This window comes from Chelonoidis abingdonii, chromosome 17 (genome assembly GCF_003597395.2).
Source record: "Chelonoidis abingdonii isolate Lonesome George chromosome 17, CheloAbing_2.0, whole genome shotgun sequence".
Taxonomy (NCBI): domain Eukaryota; kingdom Metazoa; phylum Chordata; order Testudines; family Testudinidae; genus Chelonoidis; species Chelonoidis abingdonii.
In genome coordinates, this window is record NC_133785.1 from 6,951,290 (window position 1) to 6,968,837 (window position 17,548).

A 17,548-nucleotide genomic window follows, 5' to 3' on the forward strand; every position below is an offset into this window, starting at 1 on the left:
AATTTTTGATGGGCCCGGTAGTCCTCCTGTGGGACGGAGGGGGATGGGGCCGCAATCGACTCCTCATGATGGGGCAAGGAGACCGGTGTGGTACTTTGGGTGTCAGCTGGCACTGGAGGATCCACCACCTGGTCGGACTCCAGGCACGGCACCAAGGAAATGGGTCCCTTTGACACTTTCCTCAGTGGTCAAGGGATGGAGGCCGATAGTGCTTCCGATGCCCCAGCCACCGAGCGAGCCCCCACTGGGGGCTGTGCTGGAGGCCACAGTGCCCACTGGCACCACTGGACTGGCCACAACGCACGGTGCCACTGCACTTGCTGAGGCACTGGCGGCGCCGGACGATCAGGTTGGCTAGCCTGGCCTGTAGACGGGTGACCGAGAGCAGAGGTCGGGCTGGCGTATGACACGCTGCTGCCTCTGAACCGGGAGTGGCAGCGATGCCGGGATCTATGTCGACCATGGGACCGTGACCTCAAGGCAGGAGAATGGCACGAATGGTGGTAGCTGCTCCGCGAGCGGTCTCGACGGGCAGACCCGTGACAGCAAGGAGCCCGTGATTGACACCCGGAGCTACGGTGCCTTGGCAGAGACTTTGAGCAGGATCCCAAGCTGGAATGGCGTTGACAGTCATGCTGCGACCGACTGCGGTACCGCCCTTTGAGACGAGGACCATTGGCAATGTCCGCCACGGTCCCGTCTGTACTCACTCCGAGAAGACAAGTGGTGCCAGGAGTCCCGATCGGATGGCACCCATCCAGACAGTCTACCCGGCGTCAAGGGCAATCCACATGGACTGAGCCCTCACCAGTCACTGGGCAGTGAGCGGTGTCGAGAACATTCCTTCAACTGAGACCAGTACCAGGCCAGGGCGACTGCAACCATTCCAGTGGCAGCTTGCCTCTGGAGCATGGGGCCGACATGGGCAGCACTTCCGGCACTGGCATGGATATGATGTCCTTAACCACCCGGATGGCTTTGGGTGTAGATGGCATCCAGACATCTGGAGAGGCCTGCCCTGAAGGGGCCAGGCTACTCCGCTCCATGAGAGTCGGAGGCCTAGGGCCCAATGGGGACCAAGGACATGGGCCCAGTCTCTGTCTCAGACTTCCCTCGGTGCCGTTGCGAAGAAGGAGTCTTTCCAGTCCTCTTGGCATGCCCCGTGGAAGGAGAGCAGTGCCAAGTAGTCGAAGGTACCAGAGGATCTCTGTGGTGCTGGGTACCAGATCAGAGTGGCATGCTGCGGTCAGAGCCAGCACTGACTCCATCAGGATGGCCCGGGGTCTAATGTCCCTTTCTTTTTCAGTCCTGGGCCTGAACCACTTGTAGATCTTGCACCTTTCACTGATATGGGTATCTCCCAAGCAACACAGACACTCTGTGTGTGGGTCACTCCTTGGCAAAGAACACTAGAGGAGCTGCACGACTTAGACTCATAGACTTTAAGGTCAGAAGGGACCAATATGATCATCTAGTCTGACCTCCTGCACAAAGCAGGCCACAGAATCCTACCCATCCACTTCTATAACAAACCCCTAACCTATGTCTGAGTTACTGAAGTCTTCAAATTGTGGTTTGAAGACCTCAAGCTGCAGAGAATCCACCAGCAAGTGACCCATGCCCCACGCTGCAGAGGAAGGCGAAAAACCTCCAGGGCCTCTGCCAATCTGCCCTGGAGGAAAATTCTTCCCGATCGCAAAATATGGCGATCAGTAAACATGAGCAATGTGGGCAAGACTACACAGCCAATTCAGGAAAGATATCTGTAGTACTCAGATCCATCCCATCTAACATGCATCAACAGACACTGGAACTATCTGCTGATAATCCAAGCTCATTGTCAAAATTAAGTATCATATCCATCTGCCTTCCATAAACTATCAAGCTTAGTTCTTAAAGCAAATATGTCTTTTTGCGCATATCCCCTTGGAAGGCTGTTCCAAGACTTCACGTCCTCTAATGGAGAAACCTTCATCATCACAGTCGTACACTTCTAGTGTCCAGTTTATACCCATTTGTTCTTGTGTCACATTGGTCAAGCTAATAATCTCTCCTCCCATAATATTAATCCCTCCTATATATTTATAAAGAGCAAGCCATACCCACCTCAACTTTCTTATTGGTTAGCAAATAAGCCAAGCTCTTTGAGTCCTCTTTCATAAGACCAGGTTTCCATCTCGGATGCATCTAGTAGCCCGTCTCTGAACCTGTTTCCAGTTTGACATTTACCTTAAACATGGGAGACAGAATTGCCACCATATTCCAATGAGGTCTCACAGTGCTTATATAAGTACTCAACCTTCTATTTTGCTGAAAATCGATGATGCATCCTAAAATGCTTAGCTTTTTTATAACCGCATATACATTGGCAGCTCATAGTCATCAGTATCTTGATCAACCAATCCCAAGGTCCTTCTCCTTCCTGTTGCCTCCAACGGATGGTCCCACAATTTACAACTAATAATCTTGTTATTAATCTCTAATGCTATGATTTTCACTTTATCACTATTAAATTATCATATTTACTCAGTTTAACAAGGTCATCTCAGACTCTTTCTGTATGATATACGGCGGTCGGCGCAGTCCCACGTCCTTACGTTGGGCGGATTGGAGCAAATAGCTTGGAAAGGAGTTTACTAGTGGTTCCCACGGATCAGTTGGGCAATCGTTTAACCTTTTATTACTGACCTTGGCACCCAAAAAGCCCGGTTTGAAATGTGCTACATCAATAGCGTTTGCAGATGAATCACAAAGCTGGAGGTAATGCTCTAGCAACAACAGTAACCCGAAAGGGACTTCCTGGGTGATAGTCACTGTCACAAGGGAGAAGATCTGGATGATTTGTAAACTGGAGTAAAAGTAAATAGGATGAAATTTAAAATATGAAAGTGCAAGGTATAACTAATGCAGTTAGTGTAGGGTTTAACTACAAGAGATATCCTTTAGTGAGTGGTAAATTGGGGATCAATTGGACAACACACAGAGGAAGGAGAAGAGCATTGACGAGCTTACGTGGTTTGATCAGCAGGCATGACTATCGAAGGCTGCCATGGTAGATAGGCCATTATAATAATACACGTCTAATGCAGTATTTCGACAGCGATGCATGGACGAGGCGATGGCTCTTCATTTACCGTTTCTTATCCACCTTTCAATTTTCATATTGATCCCCATCTTTTCCAATTTAACTAATAATTCCCCATGTGGAACCGTGTCAAATGCCTTACTGAAATCGAGGCCTGGTCTTGCTTACTAACTAAACTTTACTGAAAACTAAACTGACTACAGGGACTACTGAACGAACAGTTCTGGGGACAAGTTGCAGTAAGGCTGGAGCTGAGCCGTTCCAATGCACCTTCACTGGCCGCAAGAAGGAACTGAGGGTAGGGGGAGCGCACAGCTCCCCTTATACTGTGCCAGGCAGGCGCCACTCCAGGGATCACAGGGGGCGCTCTCCCCTACCGGTACTGCTAAGGGAAAAACTTCCAGCATCGGTGCACATAGCGAGCACGCACACCTACTGTGGAATACACATGAACAAACACTCAAAGAGGAATTGTTGTTCCCCAGTCTAAGGGTGACCATCCAGATTTCAATGCTAAGTACCTAAATCTCTTCAGTGCGGTCCAGCAGGTTGTCTGGACAGTTAGACAGACTTAGGAGCGACTGTCATCCAAGGAGATTTCCTTGCAAAGAGACCTGCATGTATAATTAGGTGGGAATACAAGTCTGAAGCCTCAACTCTCCTCCAATCCTGGCCGGCATGAGCTAGGCTAGTTCCAGAGCCAGTCTACTTAGTTCAGTGGGAGAGGTGAGGGGAATCCAGCTATCCTCAGCTGGAAAGATGATTGCCCCCGGGGGGAGATAACATATAAATGGGAAAGCGGTGGCAGAATCCTCTGGGTTTCCAAAAGGAACTTAAAGGACCCCTTGTAGGGCAAAGAAAAAAGACTGTTATAGAAATACATTTTCTCTATTCCTAAGACAGCAGTGCCCCCCTAAACAAATGGGAACACTGATAACTAACATGTAGGTGCACAGATCTGTTACTCCTCCAACAGGTTTTTGCTGCACTTGAACATTTGACTGTAATGGAGCTGATGGATGAACTGCTGTATGTCATTCACAGCCAGTTTTGGTCAGTGGAGCTGCCCAAGGCAGCAAATCCCCTAGCCAGGGTCTACTCACTGTGGGCAACAGAATCATCATGAAGCTTCCCACAACCCTCAAGACTGCAGATATCACTGCAGAAGGCACTGGAGGCAGGGCTAGCACAAAGGGGCCAAATAGTGGCATAATACTTAAGGGTACGAGTGAGACTTTAGCTCAAGGCCATTACTCCTGCCTAAGCCAATCGTTTCCTATGCCTGGACAACAGTGCAACCTACTTGTGAGTTGCCTCTGTCTTTACAGAGATGTGATGGAAGAAGGCCAAGATTAGCACTCCTCCCAAACCCAGAGATCCGCAGGGAGAAGCTCCTCTTTGGTATGCAAGGTTGGGTCACAGGGACTGGCAAACAGGGCAGGCAGGATGGTCTGGAGGGCAAACTCTGTCCCTCCAGATAATCATACAGAGGTTGGGTCATGTCCCTGCCATGCCTGTAGCGGGGAAACATGGTTCAGGTCCCAGGATGTTCCCACCAATTCCTCTAACCCCAGAACTATTTCCTGCACAGGGGCAAGTGTAGGGCATACCACAAGAGGAGCCAGTGAATCATCTGGCATTTTAATGAAGCCACCTACTGCTGCTGCGGTGCTAAATCTGTCAGAGAGTAATAAGTCCACAGACACCACGCCGGCTAATCTGCTGGTTCACTGAGGAGCATGTAAGCTGGCTGTGCCCAGATACATATACAGGCACTGCAGCTTGTTATACAATGGCAGCCCGGATGGGACCTGCCCTTCTGTGCATCTCAGGCAAGTCTGTCCAAACAGGGAAGCAACCAACATTTACACCCCAGCAACAAACTTCTCCAAACGTGCTGGGGTCTGAGGGCTGCTAGGCCTTGGGGATCTGTGGGAGCTGTTTAATGGATTTTAGGCAGTTCTATGAATATCTAAGTTCTCCAGTCCCCAGAACTGAGATGGTTTCCAAGTTGTTCTGAATCCCATCCTCCAGAAAGCCACCATGCCTTTCAGTCTGTACCCCCATACACTGCATCAGGATGTAATGAGGCTTCATCACTGCAACAGCACAGACAACCCATCACATTCACTACCACTGGCTAGTGACAGGAGACCACCAGAGGGCTGAAATTAGAGTATCTGATCAGATCCACCTCCCATCTTTGCAGCCACTGGCCTCCTCAAAGGCACTTTTCTGGAGTACAAAGTTTACTTGGTGCAGGCAACCTTGTGTGAGTGTTGCTGAGTTACCCCTACAAGCCGACCAGCACTCACCTCCCCTCCACTCTCCTCTCATTTCTGCCACCTGACTCAGCCAAAGCACTACTTGTTCTGGGTTCTCTGGGCACAGGTTCACCTAAGGAAAAGCAAAAAAGAAATGAACTCCATGTGCTGAGTTCACCACAGAAGTGTCTCAATCCCCTTCCCTCCTCAGCCTGCACCCTTATCTCATCTGAATTCTTTCCCTGTGTCACTGAGACTCTGGACTCTAACATTCCGCCTTGCAGCTTCCCAGAGACACAGACCCATCCCTTTGCCACCTTTAGCTTTTTCACACTGGCAGTGAATGAAGGAGCAAAGGACACATGGCCATTCAGAAATTCTGCACAAGAGCGCATGTAAGTGCTCTCCATCTATCAGATTGCAAGGAAGACTTTGATGGCATCTATTTAGTGCCATAAGGAGTCAGATTTTTATAATAAAATAGCGATACAACAACATAATTAAAGTGTTTGCCAGTTTAATAAGTCCCTGTTCTTCTACAGTATATTCACTGACCTTTGCTTAACCATTGTGTCATTCTTTCATCACTCCTGGATTGGGCTGCAAATCCCACATGTACTGTAAGCATTTCATATGACAAGTGGGCCTGCACATTCAACCAGCTTTATCATTTTATACAGTACTTAGCTGGGTCTCTAGAAACAAGCCCAAAACAATTTCTGATCTTGCTGGTTAACATCCTGTAGTATTTATCTTCAGAACTATGCACCTTTGCTCATTCTTTATGCTTTTCCTTATCAGAGGAATTGAAATCCCCAGCGAACTGGCATTAGAGAGTTTTATTTTGAAGTCTCCTTCATCTGCATATGTCTGTTAACAACAACAAAAATGCTTACCTCTTGTGTATCCATCCAATGTGCCTTCTCAGTTTGCCATAGAGTGGTTGCTTCCACCCTCTCCACTTCATTGTAAATTCTCTTCCTGTGAAGTAGTCAGAAATAATTTATTTCTTTACAGAGAGCGGGGTTTTAAAGTTAAAAATCAATAAAGGGTGCCTCTGTTCAGTGAAAAGTTGCAACTGAAATATACTATCCAGTGAAACCTACTAACATGCACTTATTCCTTCTGCTCCCAACACCCAACCTAAGCTAGGCTGTCACACTACTGTCAGCATGGGAAGCAGTTCCTCTGCACCAATCCCCTCTCCTCTTGTGTCAAACTTCATTCCATCATCCCTCTAGTTCTTGGACAGTCAGTCAATGTAAGCTGTCCAAGTCCTGTTCTAGCAGAATCTCACTACTTCTGATTTACTGTAATTTGTCAGAGGTCTTCCATGAAGTACCAGTTAGTAAAACTTGATCCTTTTGTTCCTTTCCTGTTTAAGCCACATTTTCACTACCCCAATGTCTCAGAGTTAGCTAGACACACCTGTGTCCAACGTGGATGGGGAGCAAGGCAATCTATCCACCCTAAGAGGTTTTACTGTCGCCGTATTTTCAGGTTGGTGAGGCAAACTGCTTCGCTGCTAGGTTTCAGTTAAACTCAGCAAGAAAGTGACATCTCCACAGTAATCAAACAAGAATGTTTCTTCCCATGAGGTTCTTAAGATCAAAACAAAGATGCTCCTATTTCAGGATGACAAGGCAGCAAAGAGGGAAGTGGGTTCTGTGGACTTCATGGGCAGAATGTCCCCTTGCTGATGGGAACAGAAGGTTGCTTCTGGTAGAAAAGCGCTCTCTTTCCCTTCTGCCTCATTAAACGCTCAACTTTTTTCTTTAAACTTCCTTTCCAGCTGTCACACCTTCTGCAACTATACATCGCTGCGCTGATTTAATAAGGATTTAGCCCTCAGAACAGATTAAGCAGCATCATATATCAGATAAGGACCACCAAAAAAAAAGGAAAAAAAAAGGAGGGATGGGGGGCACAGAAACCTCTACGGAGCAATGCTGCATCCAAAGGGGAGAAGAGCAACGCACACAATAAAAAAGCTGAGAAGAATAATTAAACAGTCACCAGTGAGCACATCAAAGGCACCAGGCAGATTTAACCAATATCTATTATTTGAGGAACTGTCTTTTAAGGTTGTGTAGTGCACATTTAATGCAAGAAGCTCTTCCTTGCTCTAATTATTAATTCACATTACAGTAGCACCTAGAGGCCACAGCCATGACTAGGGTCCCATCACACTAGTTGCTGTACAAAAACACAGAATAAGTCAGTCCCTGTCACAAACTGACAATCTACATGCACAAAACAGACAAGGGGCAGAAGGGAGATACAGGCACCAAGAGGGGAAGAGGCTTGTCCAAGGTCACACAGCAGGTCAGTGACAGAGTCCGGAACAGAATCCAGGGCCTCACTGAAATCAAAAGCAAAACACCCATTGACTTCAATAGGGCCAGGATTTCACCACTGGTCTCCTGATTCCCAGTCCAGGGACTGGTTCACTACACCTTGCTCCTCTCCATCTTCTAGCATTGAAGCATCAGCAGTAGAGCTCAAGGGTTCTGTCTCAGCAAACATATCATGAAGCACTATCAACTCCTTTAACCCCAGGGGCTGGGATTTAGCTCATGCTTTAGTAACCACACTCTGTAAGGATCGCTAGCTGTGGAAAAACTTGCATACAATTTTCTCACTGTACTTATCAAGAAGGCCATATAGACATACATACAAGTATTTGTAAAACAGTGCCCATCAGTAGAGCAGCAAGATTTCCCTGCTTCTCTCCCACCCCCAAAAGTCTTTCACCCACATCACACATACATATTAAATTACACTAAAATAAACCCATGAGACTCCTCTTTACTACGACCCTGGACAGCAAACAAACCTGCCCACCAGGGAAAGCATGTTCAATACTATAGCCAAGAGCTCTCTGCCAACAGAATTCTAGGAACAGTTGCAGAGTGTTATCTGATGACTAAAGCATCCCCCAAGCTGATCTCTGCATTAGTGCTACAACGACCCTATAATACATTGCAAAGCATTACAGAAATCCACTTTTATTATAAGGGGGCATGGGCAGTCGTACAATATAGCTAAGGCTGAGACAAACGAATATCTTCAAAATCTAATCAAATGATGTAATTTAAACACAACTGTGAGCTGTGGGAGAAAAGACAGGATTTTCCTCAATACCCTAGTGCATTAGACTGGGAGTCAGGAGGGAGAAAGACTACTCAACAGCTCTGCCACTCACTCGCTGCATGACATGTCAAGTCACTTAGTCTCTGTCCCTGAGTTTTGCCATCTGTAAAATGGAAATAATAAAGCTTACCCTTGTAGGTACAGTACTATATGAGCTCTATGGATGAAAATTGCTATAATATACAAGTGGTCGGTATCAGTATTATCCTTCCAGAATCAGCTCTCTCCACAAATTTGTGACCCTTCAAATTCACCCATTTAAGCCTGAGCCCTTCAGTACAAAACACAGTTTACTGAAGGCCCTAAATCTGCCCTATAGTCAGTAATTATTCACCTGGCTCATGAAACATTGGATATAACAATGCATTAACCGGAACCTGGACAGATCATTATTAGAAAGTTAACACCACAGTTAAAACGATTAGCAACTAGTTCTACAAAGAAAGAACAAAAAGGCAGAGGGGCAGTAAGGCAACAAAGCTCACTCCAGGCAGATCATTCAAGGACCCCTGTTGCTTTATTGCTTCTTATAGGCAGGCTCCATCACTTGCTACAGCTTAACACTTCCAAGAGAACCATTCTACATGCTAGCAGTAGCCTTGTTGTAGCTATGGTGATCCCAGGATATTAGGACCAACCTCTGTCAGGGAAAAAGACAAAGTGATCTGAAGAAGACCTCTCTGTAGCTCCAAAGCTTGTCTCTTTCACCCACAGTTGTTCTAACAATAGCTATTACCTCACCCACTTTGTCTCATTTTACATGTTAGTTGCTTGAAAATTTAAGAGTCATTAGGGCTCTGATTTTACTGAAAAAAAAATCAAAAGGTGTTTTAAAAATTGAGTTAGCTACACGAACGTATAATCTGTTGTTTCTTCCTCAACTTTGCCGTTGAAGTCAACCCAAGGGAGGAATTACAGGGCTCACCTCGACCAGCTCTTACAAGGCAGAATCTACCTATGCCTTGTATCCACTAGGATCGTGCATTGGGAGAAATAACTCAGGACTGTTATCTCTATGTATAAATCTCTGCGTATAAATCACATTGTTGTGCAGGGAAGACACTCTCTCACTTTGGCTCCCACTCTGAAGGGGGGTAATGATGTCTTAGTTGCCCATAAAAACAAGACGGGTTACACAGACAGAGCACACACACATTAAAGAACATCTATTCCTACTTATGGACAGGGACAGTCTTGGTCTTCCTAATCTCACCACAGAGAAGAAAAACTCCAGCCTGACCACACACCCACAAGTCCGACCACTGTCCATGAACACATTCTCATTGGGGGGTTTTCTGCTCTCTGTTGGACTTGACTGGATACTCACCAATGACAGCCACACATGGCAAGAAACTGGCTTCAGCCCCTTCACTCTGAGCCAAAGGGTGGCCTATATTTTTGGCTAAGATACCACATCTTGACCCAGGGTGCAGTATTCTGATTGCAACATCAACTAGTCTGCACACGAACTGCCAGCAAAGAGAAATAAGGAGGGACAGGACAATGGGTATACGGACTGCCAGCAGAAATACGGGACAGGACAACAGCGAAGGGAGGATTGCCAATAAAATCCAATGGTCAGTAGCCTGAATACTTGAGCTCAGAGCAGAGCTGCTGGGAAGAGTTGTTTGCTGTGGTACAGATGCAGCACAATAGGGCTATGATACAGGTCCAGGTCTTATATCAGGGATTGGCAACCTTTGGCATGTGGCCCACCAGGATAAGCCCCTTGGTGGGCCAGCCCTGTTTGTTTACCTGCCGTGTCCGCAGGTTTAGCCGTTTGCGACTCCCACTGACCAATGGGGGCTGTGGGAAGCGGCATGGGCCGAGGGATGTGCTGGTCGCCACTTCCTGCAGCCCCCATTGGCCTGAAGCAGTGTGGGAGCCACAATCATCCGAACTTGCGATACAGCAGGTAAACAAACTGGCCCGGCCCACCAGGGGACTTACTCTGGTGGGCTGTGTGCCAAAGGTTGCCAATCCCCATCTTATATATACTCTGTCTAGACTAGGAAAATGGCTGACTTTTAAAACTGTTGGCTAAGTGCTTTAATTAACACATTTTAAAAACATCACTAAGGCTTTGTCTACACTAGCACTTCTGCTGGCAACATTTTTGTCAGTCAGGGGTATGAAAAAACCAACACACCTCAGACTGATGTAAGTTTCACTGACAGTGCTATGTTGGCAGGAGACACTCTCCTGTCGACATAGCTACCACCGCTCATTGGGGATGGTTTAATTATGCTGGGCAGGAGAGAGCTCTCCCGCAGGTATAGAGTAGCTATATGGAAGCCCTTACAGCAGTGCAGCTGCAGCAGAACACCTGCGCCTCTACAAGGTCCATAGTGTAGACATAGCCTTAGTTATAAGATAGGATTTAACACCTCTGTGTGCGTAAGCTGGGTATGGTCAACTCTAAAACTGAGAGAATACTTCCCTTCTCTCACCCTGCATAAGTGTTGTCTATTCAGACTGTTAAATCCTCAATGCAGAGCCTATCACCTACAATGTGTATCGTGCTCTATCAGGGCCTCTAGGTGCTCATATAAGACAATAAAACAATAGATATGTTTTGGAGAGAAGCAGCAGCCACTAAGGGTTTGTCTGTGCTGGAAAGTTATAGTAGTATAAGCTAAGGGGTCAATTTATGGTTATACTGGTGTAACCCCATGCAGATGTTCTTATTCCAGAATTAGGGTGTCTTTTTTGGGTTAGCTTACGTTGCTTTGGCCAGGGGTTTAAGCTAAACCAAGAGGAGCCTGTGTAGGCAAGCTCTAACAAGCACTTGGCGAATATCCAGGGTACTGCTTTCACCCTAACATTGTTGCCGCTCATCGTGAGCCTCTCCATAAGGCAAAAACCACAGCTAGTGAGGCACCCTGAAGATCCAGGAACCCAAGTCAGTTCTGGGGGCTGAGAGAAGGGATTATGTTTGCCAGAGAAGTCACATGGAATTTGATTTTCCTTTGTTTTTTGTTCAATTTGCAGAGAACCAGAACAAGGTCACAGGGCACCATTTCTTTTGGGAATAAAAGCTGCTCCTTGGGAAGATTCTAGCACCTTAGCTTCTGAAATTCTTCTTTTCAATGTTTCATCTATTTTTGCTAATACAAAAATACAGCAGTTTCTAAAGTAACCACAACGATAATTATTTTGCTTCTCAATTTGTTATTTACTGCATTTTTAATTCTGCCAGCAGGGCTTTGAATTGGAGGCCTTGCTGACTAGCTGACTAACTTATGTCATATTTCAGAGAAAATATACCTTCCCCCCCTCCCCCAAATTTCAGACCAATTATATTTTTGTAGCTGCCTTCAACAGTTAAGTTGAACACTTGCAACTTACTAACCAAGTCATAAAACCTGCATTGTTCAACAAAACAATTAGGACTGAACATGGTTCTCATCAAGGGCGACATCCCCCTACGTAAGGATGAAGACAAAATGCTTTGCTTCCTGTCTCTACCTGCTAGGAGATCATGTCATTCACTAACAACCAGCTTATTTGTGCACAGGAAAACTTATTCACAATATGTTTAATTAAAGGTCTACATGACAATAAAAAAGGCATACATTATTTTATACTAAAAGAATAAAGATTTTTATTAAGCATTGTAAGTTGCATTCAATAGCCTTCAAATACACCACACCACAATCCATCTACAACCAATCAAACCCAACAGTAGTTCATTCTTGCACAATCCATGAGTTGGGGCAGAACTCCCTTCAACTTACATTAAGATACCTACTTAGCTCTTGCGGGCAGGGAATGGGGAATTACACCTCATTTCTGATCACTAATGTGTGATGAAGAGCATCAGGAGAATTATATGAAAACAAATATAAAGAAATGATTCTGATTTCGAAGTATATTAAGTTTGGAAACACTAACAAAAACATCAAAATGATACAGGTATATTTGCTTATACTAAATTCTTGATGGGAAAGTTCTCAAGAACAAGCCATTTGTTTCCTGCTACAGAAGGGGGTATTTTTTGAAGATCAAAGCTTTTTTTGTTTTTTTTGTTTTTCACAGAATTTCATATTTGCTAATATGAAGGCATAAAACAGCAACAGAGAACAATAATGCATACAGCAATGAGTACACCAGGGTAACGTTGATATTCAAAAAACGGCTAGATAATTTTTTTTTAAAGTTTTAGAATAAATGCAACAGAGGTCAATAATCACAAAATTTTAAGGTTAGAGCAAGATCAGTCAATGACTAAACATAGTTAACATCTTTTATAGGACTATTACTGATTATTAGCTTTTTGTTTTGCAAATGGGCACAGTACTTGTAAGAATGGAAGAAAGAGGACAATAACATGCATAATATTAACTACACACTTTAAAAATCATGAACCATGCAGAAGTTTAGCTCAAATAGTAGTACTAATGGTCTACGTCTGATTCAAAACCACATAGTTCATTGATCACGGATGCATGGTATTAGTCACAAAACGTTTCAGAACACATTGTGTTTATTTTGAAAGGTCATTTGTATCTTCTATGATTTCAAGTTTATCTCCATTTAACTTCCTTGCAAAGTATGTATGATGTATATTTAAAATCAGCAGAACTGCAATATTACTCTAATTTTTAGTATCGATAGTTTGCACATTTTAACACAAAAGAACCACATCAACGGTGATGAAATTTAAGAAAGAAAAACTGTGGTTGTGCCTTTTTTCCCCCATAATCATGAAATCAAAGCCTTAAAGAAAGCTTTATTGTGACACAGTAATGCAAAATCAAATATAATGGCATACATATGGTGCCAAGTACTAAAAATTATATTTTAAGCTATATATACTTAAAGACTGCCAAAATTTGTTTTCCTTATATTTCAAGAAACAAAACTACAAGCTTTTGTCATAACCAGTTTAAACTTTATGTATTCTTCATTTTAAGTGCGGGAGTCAAATGCTCTTCATTCTCTTCCTTTTTTATTTTATTGTAGCATTTTGACTACAACTGGTTAAAACTAAAAATGTGTTGTTTAAATCTCTGACATCAAAGAGGGATCCGAATTTCCAAAGTCCTCATTTTTCTCTTACGGAAAGGAAAAAATGTACGTAACTGTAGGCTCTCTTTCTTTCCAGATATTCCTAATCCTGACCCTTCCCAACATCCTTCACCCTCTATAAAAAATAAGTTTACTCTTCTTTTTTTAAGACAGCAGCCTCAAGAGTATCATCTTTATGGCAAACACTGTCTGCATTTAGTGCATTTAAGTGAGGATTTGTATTGCACATTTTAGAGTCATTACTCAAGGCACTTTCAGACTGGTTGGAACCCCTGACGTCTCCTGTATTCCCATTCATCTGGGAAGCTGGCTTCTCCTCATTCACTACTCCATTTTCAGCCAGGGATCCATCTGAAGACACAACTGAGGATTTAGATTCCTCTGATTTTGACTTAAGTTCTTTGGCCACTTCTTCTGCTGAAGCAGCATAAGGAGGTTTGCCCTATTTTAAAAAAAGAAAATACATTATTAAAGAAGCTACAATTGTACATTTGTAACTGATTATCTTGACACCACTTCCGATAGTGTGCTGTAGGACACAGACAGAAGTATTACAGGTTAACGTGAAATATTCCAAACACAATCTACTGTCGTAACAAGAGTTGACATACCATACTAAATTCCCAGATTAGCACGGATTTAAAGACTGAACATTTCAATCTACAGACATTGAAAATTTACCTCACTGTGGAAGGGGTGTACAAGGTCAAACAAAGCATCTTATGCCAATTTCACCTTTGGGGAATAACAGAGACAATATATCTGGGCTTCCCCTGGTTTATGCAGTAAAGAAACCAACTTTTTTTTCTTAAATTAACTAGTTACAGAATTGGCTTTTTATGACCAAGAGCCAAAAATTATAGAGCTGGCTACCATAATTATGATTACCACAATTGAAAGAATTTCAGTCCTTAAAGGAAAATTAATGTGAACACCTTTTAGCTCAGCCCAGTTTTCTGACATGCCCGTGAGAAGCTGCACTTTGCACCAGGTGAAATAATTACACTGTTTAGACCAGGGGTAGGCAAATCTTTCAGAAGTGGTGTGCCGAGTCTTCATTTATTCACTCTAATTTAAGGTTTTGAGTGCCGGTAATACATTTTAATGTTTTTAGAAGGTCTCTTTCTATAAGTCTATAATATATAACTAAACTATTGTTGTACGTAAAGTAAATAAGGTTTTTAAAACGTTTAAGAAGCTTCATTTAAAATTAAATTAAAACGCAGAGCCCTCTGCCCCACCCCCGGACGTGGCCAGGATCCAGGCAGTGTGAGTGCCACTGAAAATCAGCTCACGTGCTGCCTTCGGCACGCATGCCGTAAGTTGCCTACCCCTACTTTAGACTGTATAATTAAGTAAGTAAGAGTCAGGAAATGCCAGAATTACCATTCAGCACACAACATTAACTGTGTCCTCATTTGCACACAATGTAGTCGAATGATATGATCACATACTACTTCTCAAATACAATATAAAACATTTTTTAACAAAGGTACGAGTAGTGTCATGTAACACCATATACTGTGCATATGTAAGAGAGCCCATGAAAGTGACTTATATACAAAATGCAGAATACTCAGAAAACATACTACAGATGAAATAAAGCCATAAAGCCAATACTGAAAATGTAGACTTAAAGGGCTTGAGAATTAAAACTACATTTAACTTTTCATTAGCAGCAATAATAAACCATACGATTCCAAAACACACAACAATAAAACTTCCAAGTTTTTTTTAAATTTAGTTGCTAAATGACAACACAAAACTCTTAGGGCTTTTCTACATGAACATGCTCCAGTTTGTGGTAAAATGGAGCGTAAATCTACTCTGCACTGGCCTGTCAGCCACTAAGTGTCCATGTGGACCCTGCTAAAGCACACTAGCTGTTCTCCCCAGTGTCCTCAGATACAGGAGTAGATTAAAGCAAAAAAGCAAATAAATGAATACATTAAGGACATGGTGTAAATCTTACACAGCCCCCAATTTCACAACAACAATCTTAACTGTAACTATGGGAAATATTAGTTAAAGTATTTCTGAATTGCTGGGGGCTTTTTTGATTTTGGTAAAATAGTCGAATTGCTGTCCCTTAATATTAGTGTGGCATAGGTGGCTTGCTAGGAAAGTGTATAATATCAATACGAAGTTAAATTATATATGTTACGTAGCCTTGCATTTGAAGCTGATCAATATTGTGTCACCAATGGTCACATTCTTTTTAGGTGTCCTATTCAGGTTGTTTTTTGCTGTGTTGGTATTTTGAAACCACTAAGAAAGCACGGGATTTATTTCGAGTCAGAGTTAAGGGTGTTATCCTGTGACAAAATGTGTATTTCTTTATATTTCTTAAGAATATATTAATTAAAGACTAGCAACTTGTCCCCTCCACTCCTGCTGAGTAGCACCTTACTTTATAAGTTGTCTCAATGAAGTCATTGGAACTCTCTGAGGGGTAAGATGCTACTTATTGTGGGTACCTGTTCTGCTTTGTGCTGACTGGCTGTTTGCTCCAACCTTCCCCTTCCTTTTTCAGCCTTCACATCTCAGCTTCACTGCACAACTGCCCCTCATACCCTTCGCTCCCCTGCCCTGTTCCTATCTTTTTCTTTTCATTTAGCTGAACTCCTCCTAACTACACCTACCCTTCAAAAAAATAACTGGAACTAACGTGACATTTGCAGCCATCACATTGTTCATTCTGCTTGTGTGTTCCACCTCTTTCCCCACCTTGTGTCTGTCTTGTCTACTTAGACTGTGAAGTCTTTGGGGTGGGGACTACCTACTACAGTACTTGTGTGGTGTCTAGCTGAATGCGGCCCCATTCTTGGTTGGCCCTTATACACTACCATAATAAACAGGATTAATTATAAGGAAGGGTATCAAAATCTGGCCCTATATCAGCAGTAGAAGATTTACAATATTAATTTCCTTACAATATCCTTTTCCTTGCTTTTAAGTGCTGTCTGATACCCAAAGACTGACATATCATGAAGACTGATCTACCCTCTCAATCTCAAAGGTATTCCCTGGGAAAGAGACTTATGACACTAGCAAACTTGGACAGCTGTGCACATACTATATTGGTTCTATGGGTAGACAGAGGCCCTCTGTTTCCAGGCCTGTAAATTCAGTACAGAATCCCAGCAGAATACTTTACATTGGGGTGCTGGGAATGAGAATTAAAGCTTTAAAAATACAGAAATTAACACCAGATGTCACACACACACTGAAATTTAGATCAATTTCCACAAACATTGACAAGGAAAATAGGTTGCAAGAACTACAAAGAAGTAAATAGAACAAGCTTGAATTTTTGTATCTAGAAAACTTGAAAAGAGTTTTACTTGAAATTAAGAGTTCCCTCCTCTCTCACAAGAGAGCACTTCTCTAGCTGTTAGCACCTCACTCCAACTCCTATCTGCTACTATCCATGTGACACAATGTAGAGCCATATGATACATTTATCATGTACTTTTGTCCACCTCGTCTACTAGCTGCCCACTAATCCATCTCCCCTGGGACTCATTTAACTTGCAAAAGTGCTGGGCCGCTGGAATGAAAGACTGAGCCAAAAACGGGGGGGGGGGGGGGGGGGGGGGGGGGGGGGGGGTGGGGGGGGGGCAGGGGCGGGAGGGGATGTGAAGCTGAAACAAATTGGCATTGTATGTGTAACACCAATTTGCTTCAGTTACATGGTTTCAAAGAACCATGGAAAAGGCAGAAGCTATGATTTATGGACTCTTTGTACCATTACCAAAAGATGGGACTGTGTGCTCACATGGGACAGAGGCTGTTCCACAATTTCCTATTAGTATTTACAGTGAGTACTTTAGAGGTAGAATCCTAGCATTACCTTTTGGTTTGGTGTATTTTTTTATTTTATTTTTTTTTTAAGGAATTGGGGACCAGAATGAAAGTGAACAAAAACTGCAGGAGTTGGCCGTGGGAAATATAAAATGCCAATTTGTTTCAACTCCATAGTTCTTCTTAGTATTTGCTCACCGGTTTCAGTTAA

General features: G+C 43.4%; 1 protein-coding gene across 3 annotated transcripts in view; it reads right to left on the reverse strand.

The window, feature by feature from the left end:
• Positions 1 to 12,078: 12,078 nt before the first annotated feature.
• Positions 12,079 to 17,548, reverse strand: part of FAM120A (family with sequence similarity 120 member A) — a 128,932-nt gene continuing 123,462 nt past the window's right edge. For 2 of the 3 annotated variants that reach the window (XM_032799578.2, XM_032799587.2), the window contains one exon: positions 12,079 to 13,975. In XM_032799578.2, coding sequence (XP_032655469.1) covers positions 13,664 to 13,975 — 312 coding nt within the window. In that variant the 3' untranslated portion in view covers positions 12,079 to 13,663. The remainder of the gene's footprint in view (positions 13,976 to 17,548) is intronic. The other variant, XM_075073219.1, reaches the window with a different exon arrangement.